At 37.9% G+C, this 19,285-nt stretch overlaps 1 protein-coding gene across 1 annotated transcript in view; it reads right to left on the bottom strand.

Annotated features, from left to right (window-relative positions):
• Positions 1–7,247: 7,247 nt before the first annotated feature.
• Positions 7,248–19,285, bottom strand: part of ZDHHC13 (zinc finger DHHC-type palmitoyltransferase 13) — a 58,718-nt gene continuing 46,680 nt past the window's right edge. The window contains exons 15-17 of the mRNA XM_051964079.1: positions 16,554–16,711; positions 11,709–11,806; positions 7,248–9,094 (exon numbers count right to left, since the gene is read on the bottom strand). Coding sequence (XP_051820039.1) covers positions 8,956–9,094; positions 11,709–11,806; positions 16,554–16,711 — 395 coding nt within the window. The 3' untranslated portion in view covers positions 7,248–8,955. The remainder of the gene's footprint in view (positions 9,095–11,708; positions 11,807–16,553; positions 16,712–19,285) is intronic.

Below are 19,285 nucleotides of genomic sequence, written 5' to 3'. Positions count from 1 at the left end.
TTATTAGAGCTGAAATCAAATTGATGTCCATAGAATTGTGAAATTCTTTCTTCTTTTCTACTACCCAAAGATATGTATTTGTGTATGTGAGGGAAATTATACTAATCAAACTTATAAAAACTACTTTATAGAGCTAGGAAAAATAATAAAATTCATTCAAAACAAAATTTCAAGACTATCAAGAAAATCAATGAAAAAAGTGAAGAGAGAATTAGAGAGAAAAAGAGTGCAAGATAGAGAAAGAGGAAAGGGAGAGACAGAGCTAGAGAGACAGAAAGAAGGGGGAAGTGGGAAGGAGAAGAAGGGAGGAAGAGGAAGGGAGAGAAGGAGAAAATGAGGGAAAGGAAGGGGGAAAGAGAGAGTCAGAAAGAGGAAAGGGCAGAGGGAGAAGAGAGGAAAAGGGAGAGAGGGGAATGATCATAGAAAAAAATGTGAATTACAGTTCTGGTCCAATTACCATGTAATAATATGACCTTGACTACATCCTTTCTTAGTTTATTCATCTATAAAATGAAGGCTTTGGACCAAGTTATCTTTAAGGCTCTTTCTCGCTTTAATATCATTGGCAGTATGTTATAATGGAAAGAGTACTTAGAATCCAAAGATCTGTATGTGAGTCCAAGTTCTCATACTTCATAGTTTTGTGAGAACAGGAATAATAGCTAACATTTAAACATCACTTAAAGTCTTTGGAGTTCTTTACTCAGTAAACCTGGGCAAATAATTTAACTATGCTGAAACTCATTTTCCTCACTGATTGGGGCCAATAATATTTAATTACCTGTTGCATGTGAGATTCTGTGGAAAATGCTTTATACAATCCAACATCAAATTGGAGCTAAAAACCAATTATTTACACCCAACATTTTCATTCTCCATTTTTTGGTTCTACACTTTCATTAAACTTCATTTTTCTTCACTCATTCCTCATTTGAACCAAATTATGATGTTCTTAATGAAAAGATCAAAGTAATTACCACTATTTTCTGATTTTCAGTTTATGTTTCTGAGTTAATTAGAGCAAAAGAAAATCTATGAGATAGTAACAAATCAAGTGACAGGAATCTTCCAAAAGTTACCATCAATAAGAGGGCATACAAACACACATACATGCACACATGCAAATGCACATACACACAGAAAAAATGTGTGTGTCAAGGAAACATGCATGAAAGGAATATACTAGAAACCCATTTAGTTAGGGTGTACACATGGAGGACACACATACCTATACATACACACACATTCGGAACCAATGTGGCCAGAACAACTCACACCTTTAATGCTACAGAGCTTCCAAAGTCCTCCGGTGATGTTGCTCTGTTCTCTACTGTGCATTTAGTATTCGATTGTTGATTTGTCTTCCCTGAATATTCCCACAAGTCTCATGGTCTTCAAGCTAGTTTATGTTATTTACCTGGTTTGAAGTCTTCAGGGCCATTTGCTGCTCTGTTTACTTCTATTGAGATGAGAAAGCTAGAAAGCTTCTACTTGACAAGGGCAGGCTGACTTTTAGTGTGCAGTTAAAATCATAATGAGTAGAGGAAAAAATAAATAGAATACTCCAGACTATTATTCTTCTGATGAGCATCCAATCTCCTAGGCAAACCTGCAACCCTAGGTCCCAGACAATAATTTGACTTAGGTTTAAAAATTCCTTTTAAGTTATTGATTGTTTTTCTATGTCTCCAAAACACTTTTGGTGGGTTCTGTTCTCAAAATTCTACTTCATGGAAGCCTCACTCCCAAGCTTCTCCTAGATTGATCAGCAAATGAAACTAGATAAAACAGGAAAGAGCTCTATTTCTGTTTCTATTTTATATACCTCCCAGCAACAAAACTCCTCAGTTTTTTGCCATGTTTTGGTCATTATAAAATCTCATAATTCTTCCTATATGTAAATTTTATAAGAATCTATGAAAAACAATAATAAATTATTAAGTGCCATTGTATATCAGGCCTTATGCTCTGAGCTAGAGACACAAACACAAATATGAAAAACTTCCTGCTCTCAAGAGTACATTCTCTTGAAGTAAACAATATATAAATCAATACAAATTGGATACATGGAAGGTGGAAGTGGGGTGATCAAGGAAGGATTTATGTAGAAAGTGGCATTTGAGCTGAATCTTGAAGACAAAGGATTCTAAGAAGTAGAGATAAGGAAGAAATACATTCTAGGCATAGGTTGTAGTCAGTGTAGATATAGAGATTGGATATTTATTGTTGTGTGAGAACAGCAAAAAAGAATTTGGTAAGTAAGGCTGCAAGGTGGGTCAGGATCAGGCTGTGAGGGATTTTAAATGCCAGAAAGATGTCATACCAATCTAACTTAACCAAAGAATTACTTTATAGAGCTATAACAAATAATAATAAAACTCATTAAGAAGAACAAAAGATCAAGAATATCAAGAGAATCAATGGAAAAAAAATCAATGGACTGCTTTCTGGTTTTCTCATCAATTCTTGTTAAATGGTGGGTTTTTGCCCCCAAAGCTTGAGTCTTGGGGTTTATCAAACACTGACTTACTATGGTAATTTATTACGGTGTATATCTAATTTATTCTATTGATGCACCATTATTTCTTAGCACAGATTGTTTTGATGATTTTTGCTTTGTAACATAGCTTAAAATTTGGTACTGCTGGGCAGTTCTCCTTCTTTTTTCCCCCAATGGTTACATATGGGAAGAATAGAAAAGGCAAAAGTAAAAGTGTGTTGTGAATAAATACTGACCTTTCTGGAATAGAGACGCCACATAGTGAAGCAGTATTAAGATGGAGCCAGCTGGCCTACTGAATAAAGCTCAGGAGCTACAAAATGATCTATTGAGCAATAAGTGGTGATTATAAATTCTTAGGCAGAACAAAATGATGTTTTAAGGAAAGTAATTTAACATTTGTGTACAGATGGAGTGGAATAGTATTAGCCACTTAAGAGGTTGTTACAGTAAACTAGATATGGGAGTAAAAAATAAACATCAAAAATAAGAATCCCAAATTTTCAGTCCAGGATGGGGAAGATGGGAAATGCTAGTATTACACTGACCTAAAAGAAGAGCCGTTTGAGTGATTTAAAATAGACGTGGTGACAGTGAAAATAAAAAATTAAAATAAAGATTTAAAATCCTGAATATTGTTCTGTGGACAGCTGGATATAATCCAGGGAGCTAGTAAAGGACTGAAGCTATACACTTGAGAACTCATAGTTTATGTAAGTTGTTTAAAATGAGAGCACAGAGGAATAGAAGATTAATGACTAAATTTCAAGATATGTTCACATTTAAAGAGGCAATGGAAGGGCAATTAGGAAAGTAAGAAAAAGGCCAGGAAAGTAGTGTCACAGAGAGTGAGAGAAATTAAGGAAAAGAATCAATTCTCCAAGAGAATAGGAACTGGTCAAAAGGCTATTCGATTTTGCCAGGAGTCAGGAATACTGGTGACTGTTGAGAGTAGCTTAATTGGAATTTGGCAGGGAAAAGGAGAGAAATGGATAATAAATCATGAAATGCTGGAACTGGTAGGGATATTAGAGAAGTCATTTGGTCCAACCTACTCATTTTACAAATGGGGAAGTAGACAGAGAAGTGAAATAACAGCCAAGTCCACATATATAGAGTGAGTGACAGAATCCTGAATAGAAACCATGAATTGATTCATGTTCCTGTAGGATAGGAGTTGGATCAAGGTAAAAGATCTTTTATTTTTATTTTTTCGAGATAGGAGAGAATAGATTCTGTTTAAAAGTAGAGGGATCTAGTGTAGAAGAAAACATTAAACATGCTGGAGAAGGAAAATGAACATGGAATCAAATCCTCCTTGAGTTAGGAAGGAATGGGATATAGGGCACAAGTAGAAGGGAACGGGGCATTTCTTATCTTAGGCCTCTAAGAATATTGGGGAAGGGATTTGTTGAGATAAGCTTGCAGATAGAACTACCATTGTTATTTTTAGTTTTTAAGTTAAATAGGAGGTGAAAAATGGATAGAGGGAGAGATTTAAGGATCTAAGGAGAATAGCACTGGTGCAGCCATTGTGGGGAGTGACCAATGGAGTAGATAATAAATATTGACTGAAAGATGAATATGAAGATGATTAATGGATAGAGTCAAGTTATAGAGCAGGAGGCATAATGCTGTGGACCAAGTCTACAGGATTTACAGTTAAATCTGTATGAAAGAAGCCAGGTGTTACCTTTACAAAAAATGGCTAACATCTTCTTTCTTTCTTTTTTCTTCTTTTTTTTTTTGAGAAGCAATTGGGGTTAAATGACTTGCCCAGGATCATACAGATAATAAGTATTAAGTATTTGAGGCTGGATTTGAATCTGGATTCTCCTGACTCCAAGCTTGGTGCTCTCTCCCCTGCACCATCTAACTGCCTAACATCTTGTTTCTATACAAACTTTGGATATACTATAGTAGAAATTATGTGCTAAAATATGCTATAACATCCTTAAGAGGTTGCACTTCCAACCCTGAATCTGACTTGAGTATATTGAAGGGAAGGGTCTGCTTTGATATTGAAGCTGTTTGATGTTGTTCCATTTACCTAAGGCCTTCCTTGCTTCTTTCTATTTATCTGAATCCTACCCACTCTTTTAAGTTTATCTCAGCTCCTATATTCATTAAGCCTTACTTGACCAATCTAGTCTACCTGAGAAATACCCCAGATTCTAAGTCTCCCTACCTTTCAAATCATAACTTCCCTATCCTATGTCATACTTTAAGTCCTTCTCTTTGCTAATAACTATCTACTAAACTCTTTTCTTGCCAAAGTGGTAATGGCTAATAACAAATTAATATACTACCCTGCTAGATAATTCTTGTTTTAACAAGAATTGTAAAATATATAAATATATATTTATATATATATTTATATATTTTACAATTCTTGTTAAAACAAGTTAATATATATATATAATATATATATATATATTATATTATATATATTCATATAGGCAACTGCCCAGCTCCACCTACATGGAGGGCTGGCCTTTTAAGGGAAAGTAAAAAGAGCCTTTGGGAGTAATGGAATGGGCCAGTAGTCTTCAAACTTTTTTGATTGAATACCTACCTCTGCAAGAAAGTTGCACCATTCAGGTATAGTAGATAGAGTAAGGAAGACCCAAGTATTCAAGTCCTCCAATACTTACTAGTTATATAACTTCAGGTAATTCACATAGTCTTTCTCAGACTCAGTTTATTTATATAATGAAGGGATTGAACTCTATGATCTTTAAGGTCACTTCCAACTCTAATAGACACCTCTGATCCCACTTAGCAAAAAATTTTTGAGTCTTTCTACAGATTTACTTATATACAAAAATTACACAAAAATAGAAATTTAAAAATTATTACATAAAACTGATAGACTATTTGATGTTAGAGTTAATAATGAGCTACTGGAATTATTTTATTTCTTTCTTTATAGGTTAAGCTTGAGGACCAGGATCTATTATTACTACTCACTGTAACCCCCTCAGCACATAGTAGGCTCTCAGCAAAAACAAACCTGAATATTAATAATAAAGCACAAGGTAAATATCTCATCCCAACCTTTATCCCAGGGATTCTGATAAGCAGTAGTGCAATAAAGAGATTCAAATTTGGTATCATGAACATTAAGAATATTACAGTTTCTAGCTGGTGGCAACAAGCTTTCTGTTCAGGATAGAAAGCTTAGTCAGCAAAACAACAGGAGAGAGTGAATAGAGTGATATTCATAGGGTCAGAGAATCTGGCTTCAGTCCCAGCTTTGCTACTTTCTTACCTGTGCAATTACTTAGCCTCTCTGGGCCTGTTTTCTCATTTGGAATACAAAGGGCTTAGACTAGATAGATCTCTTTGATATTCATGTGTAAGTTTGAGGTTTAGGATATCATCCCAACATCAACATCAGATACTGGGCTGCTCTGGCCTTTGGGATAGCAAATGCTATTGTTCACAGGTCAGTAGCCTGAGGATATACCTGAAGATAGGTTAGCAATATCCAGGCCTGACTCCCCCTGCATTTTCCCATGATAGATTGTTGTCTTTACCATAATCTGGTTAGTGTATAATCCTGGATCACTATCATATATCTAATATCGGATTTAGAGGTGGAAATCACTTCTGAGGAAGCTGAGACCCAGAGAAATTGATTTAAGACTCCAAACTTAGAGCTCAGACTCCATATTCATCATGATATATTCCATAATAATCTTAACTTCCTCAACTTTTTCATCCTGAACAGCTTGTAGCCACTTTGAAAAACCATATCTTTGTCAATGACCACATAAAACCCGATGGATTTAAGAAAAAGACTTCATTTCTCCATGACTTTTCCTTTTTCCTGTATCCTATTGACCCGACAAATATTTAATGAGCGTTATACTATGTACAAGGCACTATGAGAAGATTAACAGAACTCTTCCAATGTTTGTAGGCTAATTCATCTTAGGCAGTATAAAATCTCATACAGATATGTGAAAATTTGAGAGAACCTTAAAGTGGTAAGATGGCACAGCAGACAGGCTGCTGGACATGAAGTCTGGAAGTCTTAACTGGCTTCAGATATTTATGAGCTATGTGACCCTGGGCAAGTCAATTAACTGCTCAATGCCTCAGTTTCCCCACTTATAAATCAGAAAAAATGATGGCATTTACCACCCAAGAATATTGTAAAGTAAAATCACATATTTTAAAGTACTTTGCTAACCTTAAATCACTACATAAATGCTAGCTATTTTATTATTATGATTTAAACAATTTGACTTGGAAATGTGGTTTTCAAAGTTGTAAAGTAGTAATATTAACAACTGACATTTATATAGGGCATTTAAAGTAGACCAAGAATTTTATAAACATTACAATATATGTAAAGCACTCTGTAAACTTTATAGCTCTATGTTAGTTATAATTATCCCAATTCAGCTCAATAAATATTTATTACCTCATTTAACCCTCACAAAGTTGTCAAATTAGTACTTCTGTATCACCATTTCAGTTTTACAGATGAGAAAACTTGAGAATTGAAGTGGTCAGATGATTAAGCCAGAAGAGGAATTTGAATCTAAGTCTCTCTTTAATCCAGACATGGACAAGAGAGCACAACACATTGATCCTAAACTAGAAACATGGTTGTTTTGTGATTATGTTTTGGAAAAGAAATGCAAAAAGAGCTCGAGGGGTTTCATAAATTCAGCTGCCCTTGTAACCACAAGTTTGTATGACGGCGAGTACAGATGTGGCAGAAACATGGCTTCCATAAAAATAAATCAACCAAATTAATTTAGTGTTGTACATATGCTTTCTCCTTCTTTAATTAAGTTTAACATTTTAAAGTTATTCTTAAAGGCAGTTAAAATACTGCTGGGAATTCTGAAAGAAAACAGCAACACCTTATTTTGAAATGATGGCTGGTTCTATCCCATTTGTTATTGCCTTAGATTCCCCAAGCCCAAAGAGAAAGGACTGTGGAAATTGTACCTCTCCACTTTTGCCGGGATTAACTGGGTAAATCTGATGCTATGAGCTGGTTCTTACCCAGCCAAAAGAATGCAAAGTATGGAGTGCTGAATTTGGCATCTAGGGTGTGGAGCTTGACTCTTGCATGGCCACTTACAACCTGGGGGGTGTTGGGCAAGTCACTCCAGTGGGCTGTGTCTCAGTTTTCTCAACTGTAAAATGAGCAGAGGAACAACATACTACATGACCTCCAAAGTTCCTTCCAAGGGTAGAATTAGCAAGGATTCATAAGAGCCCCTTTCTTTCATTAAACACTTTCAACACAGACCAATAACAAGCCCAGAAATCGTGTTAAGTTTTCAATTCAGTATACAAACAAGACTTACTTTTTTGCAACAGATGTATTCCTGAAGTTTTGGGTAAATGTTCTTAGAACTCTGGTATTGAAAGGTACCCTCTGATATATCTTGTCATGAAAAATTCCTTTGTAAAGTGAACGACCAGGCCTAGTCATATTTCTATGGAGCCACAAAGATTTTCCTTTAAAAGGAAGATGCATTTTGCCTAACCTCAAATGTTTTCTTACACAAAAAGGGAAACTGGGACTTAGAATCTGACTGATTTTACAGCAAGGCAGAAAGAAAAGAATGCACATGAGGTCAAAGGTCCTGGATTCAACTTCCAGCTCCTTATTATTTGTGAGACTTTGGTCAAGTAACTATTTACCTTGAGTCTGTGGCTGATCATGTGTAAATGAAAGGGAAAATGAGTTGATCTCAAAAGTTCCTTTTAGCTTCAAATCTATATTTCCATGTTAACTATATTCAATGGTTGTCTCGTGTTTCTATTTGTATTTTCTAACAGGCAACTGAAATGAATCCTGTGAGTCTGCCTAGCATGAAATCTTTGGTTTACCTCTAGGATTGTGAATCTAACTTGTTTCTTTAAAATATGTATGCCTTTTTCAAATAAAATTCTAGAGGTGCTGGGAGAATCACTGAATGAACCTATCTGTATAAAAGACCCAATTTATTAAGTGTGAAAGCAAAACAGATATATCCATTCAAATATTTTTATACAGATTTATAGATGCAATATAAAGAAAAATAATTTACCAAAAATGACTAGTTTTAAGAATAAAACTATTTCAAAATAGCCAATACAATGTGAAAATATAATATATTTTATCCACAATCAATGAATATAATCTTCAAAATTAAAAAAAAAAATTAACAGTGGCATTTCTCTGGTGAAAAAAGTATCAAAAGAGTTTAAGTAACTTGCTGAGATAATTCAGGAAAAGTTTATCTTGTTGAAACTACAAAGTGCAATAAAGTTAGCTGTCTGAAAGGCCCCCATTTTGTCTAATATATGAAGACCTAGGAAAAAATATTTTCATTTGAGGGTTAGCTTCAGCTTTGATAAACTTCTGAATTTCACTTGTTTCTGTGCCCCAGCCCAACAAAAAAAAGTCAGATATATAATTCAGAATTTAGTGTTGTTTTTCTTCATACAGAGCGTAAAACTTTCTCTTTGGCTGGATGAAATACCACAGTGTATTGAGAAGTCCAATCCACAGCACTAGGCTTGAACAAGCCAAAACATCCACACTGAAAGAAGTCAGCAAGGTTCTGAGTGAATCCATGGCTGCTCGAGAAAAGAGAGAAACAGGATTTAGTGAGTGCCTTGGATCAGTTCTAACTCTTACTTAATAGATGGCTCAGGTCCATCTTTGGTCTGATTCTTTTCCTTGTTTTTTTCTCAGTTATGCTACCCTGGCTTTTTATTGTTTCTAAGTTCCACTTTTTCTAAGGGTTTATCACTACCATCAAAATGTCACTTCTTTTCCATTTAAAATGCTATTATGCTGGTCCAAGTAACCACCTCACATTTGGACTATTATAATTGTAGTATTCTTTCTGATGTCCTTGCTCCTCTCTTACCTCTAATTCATTCTACCATAAAATGAGCCACTGGATTATATATATCACTGTTCCAGTCAACATGGCTCCTCATTGCCCAAAAGTCTAACCTCCTTCTACGGGTTTTATTTATAGCTCTCTATAACTGGGTCCTGACTTTTCTACCATTGCCCCACTGAAAGATATCTTACCCAGAAAGATAGTACCGCTCATTGTTTCCTAAGCATTATCCTACCTGTCCATTTATTCACTCCATCTTGGAAAAGCCTTCTGAAATTTCCCTTTCCTTCAAGGCCCTGTTCAAGTCCTTCTCTACAAAGCCTGCCCAAGTACTCCTGCCACTGGTGATTAGCTCTTCTTTATCCTGTTGGCTGCAGCTTACACACTGGCCCATGCCCTCATGGCTGTGCCCTATGCCAGGAAGGCTCTGCCTCCTACCTCAGCCTTTCCCAGCCCCTGCTGCTGGTACTTTCCCTAGCTCCCATCTACTTTTGTATGTGCCAACTTGGGCATCTGTGGTGTCCCCCAGAGTAGAGCTCCTTGAGGGGAGAGAGGGGACGGTGGTCTCTGTTTCTGAATCCTTGGTACCTCGCACGATACTCGGCACAGAGCAAGCATTTAATGATGGCGTGCAGCCCTGTTCATCTCTAGCCCCCACTGGATGCAATACTTCCATCACACTTGGCATAAGCTGCCTTGTTCTTTAAGATAACCACACTGTCCTGTCCTACCATTGTTTTTTATAAACCGGACACGAAGAGGGGATATATGCTGTCTCTGGATCTCAAGTCTCCAGCCTAGACCCCTGTACAAAGTAATTGCTCTGTACCTATCTGGCATGGTATCATTAAGAAGCCTTTTCCTTCCAGAGTGTTTGGCAGCTCTGGACCTAGAGTGCTGAACCTAGAGGAAGGAGACCCTGAGTTCAAATCCTGCCTTTGAAACTTACTATATGGCCCTTGGCAAAACACTTAACCTCTCTCTGTCTCAGTTTCCTTATCTGTAAAATGGGAAGAATAATATTATTAGTTAGGTAACCATGGACAAGTCCTTTAATCAGTCTGCCTCAGTTTCATCACCTATATAATGGATATAAGAGCACAATCCTAGGCACACTAGAGGCACCAATTTTCAGGGATGTTATGAGAACTAAGAACAGTAAAATATGTTAAGCCCTTTACAGACCTTTAAGATCCATATAAATGTTAGTTCTTGTTACGATTATTATTTCTAATACTGGTAAGAGAAAATGTAAAGACTTTAGAGTCAGACACTAAACTACTGCCAGGCCACCTGTGTCCCGTGCAGCCCTGTTAGACACAAGTAGCTGATTAAGTGACCCCTGGCTGAGTCATTCTTGGCAGGAAGGCAGGAGCCTCTTCTTGCCCTTCCCTGCCACGTACTTCTGGCTACCAAAATGTGGCACTGTATTTGCTATTTTCCTCATCAAATAACTGAAGCATTGTTGAAACTGCCCTTTGTTATTTTCCCCACCACCTCTCAAAGCCTTCTTTCTCCAAAGAAGCCGATCTTTCCTTTCTCTCTGGCAAAGTCCTAGCCCCCGACTTTCTTGGGAGAAGGCCTAATACTTTTATCTTGTACTGTGATGGGCTTTAAAATAGACTTCTCGTGGAGATACGCTGGGAACATTCGCCGAGGGGGCTCGGGGTCAGCTCAGCAGCATTCCTCGAGCTGACGGGTGGAGCTGGAGCCCAGATAAGCTTCAGAGGCCGAGCTTCACATACCAAAGATTTAAGGCTTTTCTGTAAATACCCCTGTCTCCATCTGGGAATAAACTGCAGAATTTTTTGTATGCTTATGGCTCTGGATTTCAAAACAAAAAAGCAGCATAAAATCGAAGTGCAATTTTCCTTTGGACACAGATGGGTAAATTAAGCATCTAGAGAAAGGAACATGGAGGTGAGTGGCCAGATTAAAAGTCTTGGCAAGCCGATGACTGCTCTTTTTCCACAGAGGGCCTCATGGCTTGGCTTCCTCACAGAATACTAATCTACCTCCTGATGTCCCACACAAGCAGCAAGCAACCTTGTGACTGTGAGGTCTGTAGGGAAACCCTGCCTGCTTGAGCATCATCTCAAAAGCAGTTTATGGCTTATGTCAAGCAGGGCAATCCAATGGCTGTAGAGAGCAGCTCTGGCCACAGTAGCCATTTGAGGACTATCTCTGACTATAGTGTTCTGGCAAGCAGTTAAATGAGCTTGGAGATGGGGCCCCCTCGAGAGGGGCAGTATGGGGAGGTGGGAGTCAGGGCAGCTGACTGGAGCACTTCCAAGAGGCAGCTGCCCAGGGTCAATTCTGAGACAGAAGATCCTGCTTACTTGTATGGCGTCTTCCTGAGTGAAAAATTCTGTTTCATGTGCTTGCTCTGCTTCACTAGGGTGATTCTCTCATGTGACGTCAAGCCCAAAACCGCAATCTGAAAGTGTAGCAAAATTAATGGAAAATGATTTATTCCTGACAACATGTTAAAGGACATCCAGAGTTTTTCAAGAGTCTTCCCAAATGAAGTGGAGTTTAGCTGTCCCACCAGAAAATGAAGCCTACAACCTATATACATTGCAGCCTCTCTTTTTTGATCTATTATCTATTAAACTAGTACTATTCTACTTTAAGACACCATCGTTCCATAACACTTTCTTTAAAGTTTTTTATTTTTGTTCTTTGCTGACTCTTTTTTTTTTTTTTGGTCATAATAATAAATACAGTAGGTTCATGTATTCCCCATACCTTTCAATCAATTATGTGACTACAGAGATGTGGTCTGTTGTAGAAAACTGTCTCCAAGAGCCTATGTCTTTCCTTTTTATATTTTCATCAAGGACACTCTTTGTATGTGCATAAGTTAATCTCAATAATTTTACACAGATGAACACATAACTATTTAGGTCAGTTGTTGCTAATGCCCTCTCCGTCACCATTTTTGTGTGATGACACTCTTTAACACATCATCAATGAAGAATTCTGCAGAAATAGCATGAAGACTGTTATCAGAGAGGTATATTACCAAAAAGAGGGGACCAATCAAAAAAGAAAGTGAAGGGTAATTAGTGTCAAGAGATATATAAGAAAGACCCCAGTGTTATCACTGGGTTCCTTGATGAGGGATTACAGAAGGATGTGAAAGAAAATTAAGTCAGGTTGTAATCTTCAAAACTGAAGAGAATCCCCACACTGATAAGCTCAAAGTCTATTAAAAGATGAAATGCTGAAGAAATACCATCCATGATTTCTTCCAATCATTTCATTTACTTCTTCGAAATATATTGAAAATTCAAACCCTCAATATTTTGAAAAATATATATTAAATCCAATAGATTTCTTTGTATATAATTTGTCTGATCTGGCTATTTTTCTTTTTTTTTTCAATTAACAAAAATCTATTCTCTCTATCCCACTTCCCCTCTCCCACTAAAAACAAAACAAAGCAAAACCGTATAACAAATATGCAGTCAAGCAAAACAAATTCCTGTAAAGGTCATGTCCAAAAAATATATGTCTCATTCTGCAACCTCTTATTCAAGAGATGAGTAGATGTTTCATAGTAGATTCTCTGGAATCATGGTTGGAATTATGATGATCAGAGTTCTTATAAGTCTTTCAGTCATTTGCCTTTACAATATTGTTTTTCCTGTATAAATTATTCTATTGGTTCTGATCACTTCATTCTGTATCAGTTCATACAAGTCTTCCTAGCTTGCTCTGAAACCATCAATTTCATCATTTCTTTGTTTAAAAACAAAAAACATTTAATAGTTGTATTTAAAATTCAACTTACACCTTAAATTCAGTTTAAATATTATCAAAATATTTTTAGTTTTATGATCACAAATTTTGAAGTTAGACTACAAGATATTTCACACATAGACACCTTTAGAGACTACAAGCCAGGATCTAACATGAACAAATTCAGTTCACTGGCACCAGGGACTTGGGATGTTTCATTAGGTCAGCCCAGTAATTTTAGTTCCTCATTAAATACAGCTTTTAATGAACACTTTAAAGCACTAAATGGGTGTCATCTGATTAATATGCATATATTCATAGAAATCCTACCAATTATCACCCTGAAGCACAAAGAAAGAAATCTAAACATTGTCCTGCAAAAACATGTTTAAGGGTTTAACGGCATGCTTGGTCTTGAGTATCACCATGGCCCAAGTTATTGTCCTTAGACTGGATCCCTCCTCTACTACTTTCCCCATTATCAGCTTCCTCCTTTGCTCCAGGTGAGGTCATATCTGCTAGGGATAGTTTCTCTTTTCCCAGGCCCACAGTTCTGGAAGCAGAATTTGGATCAGAGGAATCCATTTCTTTCTTATGATGCTCTAAAAAGACTCCCAACCTTTCAGTTTTTCTTCCCTCTCTCTTGATTTCTCCTCCACTTGAAAATCAGTCATACCTCCCAATACTTCCATGTTTCACTGACAACCACTAAACCACCCCCAAGGAGTGCTTGTATACACAGATCAGCTTCTGTTCCTTGGAGGACACGGCAGCTACTCCATCTGGGTGCTGGTCAAAGAGAAGGACCTTTTTGATATGCCCAAAATTTTCACACTTTGTTTGCAGGTCTTCCTGGATCTCATTTGGTACCAGTGGGTCAGCCTTGAAATCCTTCGGGTGGAACATGCTCTTGATGATAACCACCCACTCATATTGCATTCTAGTAGTGTTGGCTTTCTGCATGGGCACAAATCCAGCTGTTTTTGTTGCTGAGACAGCTTTTTTCTGTAGTCTTTGCATTTCTTCTTTTTGCTAGCATCGTAGCCTCCCTTTAGCTGAAAGGTTGCCATTTCCACATGCAATTTGTAGCCTCTGATTTCATCATCATCCAGAAGTCTTTAACGCTAGATCCACAGATTCCCTCTTCAAATAACAGCAGATTCCATCTCCTTTAAGAGTTCCTTGCTTATTTTTATAAAGCTTAACTTTATATTCTCCTGTCTGTGGGTCTCTCACAATGATGCCATGTTTGGGCACGAGCTATGAGCCAGTCACATGTGCACTTGCATTTTTGCCTTCCTTGACAGGAAACCATCCTGGCTCAGGCTTCCTTTTTTCACTTTTGTGTTTCTCTTCCTTGTTCCATGTGGCTTTTTAATCCATAGATTTGGGGAAAGCTTTTGCATCCACATCAGCCTGTTTCTCTTTTTGCTCAGAGGAAGAAGAGGAACTATCAGCAGGGAAGCCATCAATAGCCTGATAATTGGCAAGGAAGTCCTCCATATTCTTAGGGAACCAAGCTTTCCCGTCCAGGTCCTGCTCGGAGATAGTGCCATCTGCTGGGCAGTGCCCTCTGGCCAGCCGCTGACCCGAGCCTGGCCTCCTCTTGGAGCTGCTGGAGCCTCAGCTGTTTGTTGAACTTCTCATTGATGTCCCGCCTGCAGCTGCTCCCATCTCCCCTCTGGGCATGCACTCTAGGCACCCAGTCCCATTGGGATCTCCAGACCTGGGCAGGGAGCACAGGAGGAAGAGGGCAAGGGAACCCATCTCTCCATTCTTTGAAGAGGTAGAGGACTATGGGTGTACAACCTGGCATGGACTGTCACATTTGGTTGACATATAGGTTAACCTATATGTCAACCTTGCTGAACTTCAGCCTTTCCTTCTTTATTTAAATTCTTTAATAGGAAGAGGCCAATTGGAAAGAGGAGAAATATATTCTGAAGTGAAGGTTAAGAAGATAGGAGTAAAAATTTAAAACTTAATTTAAAGTCAAATATGAAAAGACACACTTGGCTCTTTTAAACTGCTCTATTATCTTCTAAGGTAAAACATAAATTTAGAATTGGAAAAGACCTTAATAGTCATTTGTTCAAATATAAAGTTAATAATTCTAACTATGAATAAAATCTAAATAAAATGAATAAGAAATACCAGTAAAATCAGCATTTCATTTGAAGATTAAGAAAATTTATCTATGGTCTATGTTAAAATATATTATTTTAAAGTTTAGGATCTGCCTTTATGAACAAAGTCAGGTTTTTTTTTTTTTTTTTGGTGGTATTTATAAACGAAGTTTCTGGAAAGTGTTTATACCTTAAAAGACTTATTATCACACCAGGAAGGTACAAATAAAACGGTATAACTTTAATTAACCTTATGACATTGGGTTTACTATAGTCAAACCTCAATTTACTAGGATGAATTGCATAGAATTCTACAATATTAGAAGTAGAAGGTCTTTTTGAGATGATCTAGCATCCTTGTTTGAGAGATATCAAGGTTCACAGAAAGGATGTGAGTTGCCCAAAGTCAGATAGTTAAAAATGTTACCAAATCAGGTCTAAGACCCTGAATAATCCAGGAAAAGAAGATAATATGATTTCCTAGTTAGTTAAACATTAAATAGAAAACACTTAAAAAACAAATCTTGTGTCCTTGAAAATCTCTAGTAGAATTCCTGGAGCAAGAACTATCTTGTTTGATGGCCATCCTTAGCACTAGACACTAGAAACAAGGGGATCCCAGTGTAATTCCTGCAATGTATGAGCTAACTTTTCTGCTACCATAACTGCAGTGAGAAGTCTCAATCTCTTATGATATACATGATGTCTTACGTATAAGTTCTAGAAAAACACAGAACTGAGCTCAGAACCCCTGCAGCTCCTGCAGGGACCTTCTCCCTGCCTACTCTTGGCAATGTGAAAGACTGGACTGATCTACCCCACCACACGCTGTCCCCAGAAGTGATCCTGTGAACTAAATATCTCTTATCAGCTTTCCTTCTTATCTGCTCCCTTATTTTAAAAGCAGAAGACAAGAACAAAGTCCCAGTGAGTTAAAGAAGGTTTCAGTGAACATAATGAAGGTTTTGAACTGGCCCAGATAACTCTCATATACTCATTCAACACAAGGGGCTCCCAGAAGTGATAGGCAAATGCCAAATTCATAGGAAACAGAGGGAAGCATGGTTGGGATTAAAGACCCAACCACCTGAGGTCTGCAACAGCCACCATTATCTTTGGAGGTATTTTCACTATATCCATTAGCTATTATTTCACTCTCACCTCTTCCCCAACCACCACCACAGTAACACACTTTTCATATTAGAGAACATGAAATGCAGCAATGTTTTATGAAAGTAAATAAGAGAAATGAGAGAATAAAAACTTGGGTAGAAAATGGTGCCCCCAAACATTTTAAGATGTTTAAAAAAATACCTGATAGAACTGATTTAATAACAAAAAAGTAGACCATGATACATGGAAAGACACCAGCATGAAGATGTATAGAACCCAAGGAGAACAGGACACAATCTGACTGAGGTAGGTCCATGCTCCATCTTGACTGTACGTTGTTGTGCAATGATTGGACCAATCTGTGGATTCACAAAAAGGAACTAATTAGAAAAGAAACAAACAGAGCAGATGAGTGCTCCCTCTCTAAAAGGATAAAACCATTACAGATCTTCTAGAAGAAGATGCAGCATATGTGTACAACTCAGAGAACTATAGAAATATGTGGTATGAACAGTAGACCTGGCAGTAAGATGAGATGTTTTCTCAGGGTTACCATGGGCTATGGATTGACAACAACAACAACAACAACAAAAAGACAGAAAAAATGTACTGTTAAATTAAAAACTCTAGCAGATTCAGCTAGAATAAAATACACTGGGAGAAAGTTATTCACTTGAGGACTTGCCAGCTGAAAATGACTATAGCTAAAAAACATTTAGCCTGTATTGTTGTTGATATAGCATGCACACACACACAGGCACATACACAAACATACACACAATGTCTGTGGTGGAGGACCATTCTTTTTCTTCAAAAAGCTCCAGTTAATCCATAAGTTGCAAAAAGTGCACATTGTACATTCTTTCAACAGACAAGTGAAGAGGTTTCTTGTGCAGGGAGGCTCAACTCAGGAGCATCCATTTAGAGCTGGAAGAGATCTTAGAGATCATCTGATCTAAGGCTCCCAGCACTTTGGTTTTCGATAAGCCTCTTGCACTTACCAACATAAAATATGAAATCAATTCTAGAGTTTACTATGTGGATTACATGAAAAAAAGACATTACTTTTTTACAAAAAAAAATGACGCCTCGATGAGATTTCCCCCCTCCAGGGTTGTGTGTATCCCAGGTTTAAAAAGCCTCCTCTAATCCTACCTCATTTCACAGGTAAAGACTTAAGGGGATGGAGTTAAAGGAATTTGTCTGAGTCACAGAAAATTTAAGCTGAAGAGCCAGGATTCTCTGGCTCTTGTTTCATGGCCTATTGCAAATAGGTCATCCTTTCCATCTTACTGTACTGCTGGGTAGCTGCAGCATCAAAGTGGTGAACACAAATGAGACTATACTATTACTCATCTGCCAGCTGTGTCCTGTCTCCTTAGGATAGATAATCAATGAAAATAGAGCCTCTTCATCCTTCCCATGCTTATCAGAAAGGCTCAGAAACACCAAATCAGGAAAACTCTCTCTGGAATCCTTACAGCAAGTCAATGGGACTCTTTCTATAGGCTCTCTTGATTCCTGAGACTCCAAACCTAGGGTAACCTAAAGGAATCACCTGAAGATGGAGAGAGAAATGAAGTGGCCCTTGATGATGAAAGAGAAGAAAGGAAGGGAAATTAAATAACTATTATAATCACCACGACCACGGAGAAAGGGTGAATGGTTTTTAAAATTAGAATTTTGCAGAGCTGCACAATGGGGTTTCATAAATGCCTCTGACAGTTTGATAGTTTTAGATTTTTTTTCCTCAAAGGAGCATTTATAAATTCCCAAGATGCCGAGCAAATCTGTGCTGTCTTTACTATCAACCATCTGTTCAATTTAGTCCTGAGGTAAATTTCCTAAATCCAGGCTTTTTTTTTTTTTTATGCTCTTAGACTCCCACCCATCTCTCTTGAATACATGCCAGCACATTCTGTGAGTAATCATCACAGAGTGACAACCAAGGTAACAAGTTAAAGTAATTTATACTCTCTATAAAGCTCCTCATTAGGATGGTGAAGGAAGATACTTGGTACGCACCTGATGTCACAAAGTAATTACTACAATTTCCAACAGCAGGTGGAGAGAACAGCTGACATTGAGCAAGCAAGAATGGGCATCCACTTATTTTGACACCTGGCTGCTCCCTTTAGAAGGCCTTTTAAATAAAATCACGTTAATTCCCAACAGGTGGGTTCTGGGAGTAGCGATGATCTAAGCAAAGGCTTTATTTAACCCACAGGAAGTGTGAGTCACTGGCTAGCCAGCTGATGGACTAGAGAAGAGAGCATAGGGCTGAGGAGTGTAAGGGTGGGGGGGAAATAGCAGGTAAATTGTTAAGGAACTTTGGCCTGCTCTCCTCCCCTCAAGTGTGTTAGATGCTTATGCCCTTATGCCATGGGGAGAGAAAGGAGGTGGTGTGTCACTGCCCCCTCGTTAGGTCTTAATGTTGGGCCTTTGCGGTGATATTCAGACCGAGTAATTGGTGGTTACACTGGGCCTGAGTAAGTTTAGCTTTAACTATCACAGATGGAGGGAGCTGAGAGGTTTTTTCAGGGTCCTTTGGACCCAAATGGCTCCTTCCTTCTGCTTTTCCTTGGGCTCGTCAGGCCTTGTGGCTGAGAGCAGAAGATCAGTTCAACTGCAGGATCATAGGTCAGTGGATCTAGAGTTGAAAGGCAACCCAGAGGTCATTCAATCCAAACTCCCATTCTATATAGGAGTAAACTGAAGCCCAGAGCTCAGTGATTTGCTTAAAATCACAGAGACTTCCAGTGTTTTGACTCTAAATCAATGCTCTTCCCATAACATCACAATCTTATATTCACAGATCCTGGGTCTATTCCATCATCCCCCTTTAACAGAGGCTTGTGGTCACCTGACGGGCCTGACCCTTATGTGCAGGCAGACCCCTTTCATCAACTGGGTTTCACAAGCACCCGGAAACA

The sequence above is a fragment of the Antechinus flavipes genome, chromosome 6 (assembly GCF_016432865.1).
Source record: "Antechinus flavipes isolate AdamAnt ecotype Samford, QLD, Australia chromosome 6, AdamAnt_v2, whole genome shotgun sequence".
NCBI classification, from domain to species: Eukaryota; Metazoa; Chordata; class Mammalia; order Dasyuromorphia; family Dasyuridae; genus Antechinus; species Antechinus flavipes.
Note: the sequence above shows the minus strand (reverse complement) of the source record. Positions and strands in the feature narration are given on the sequence as shown.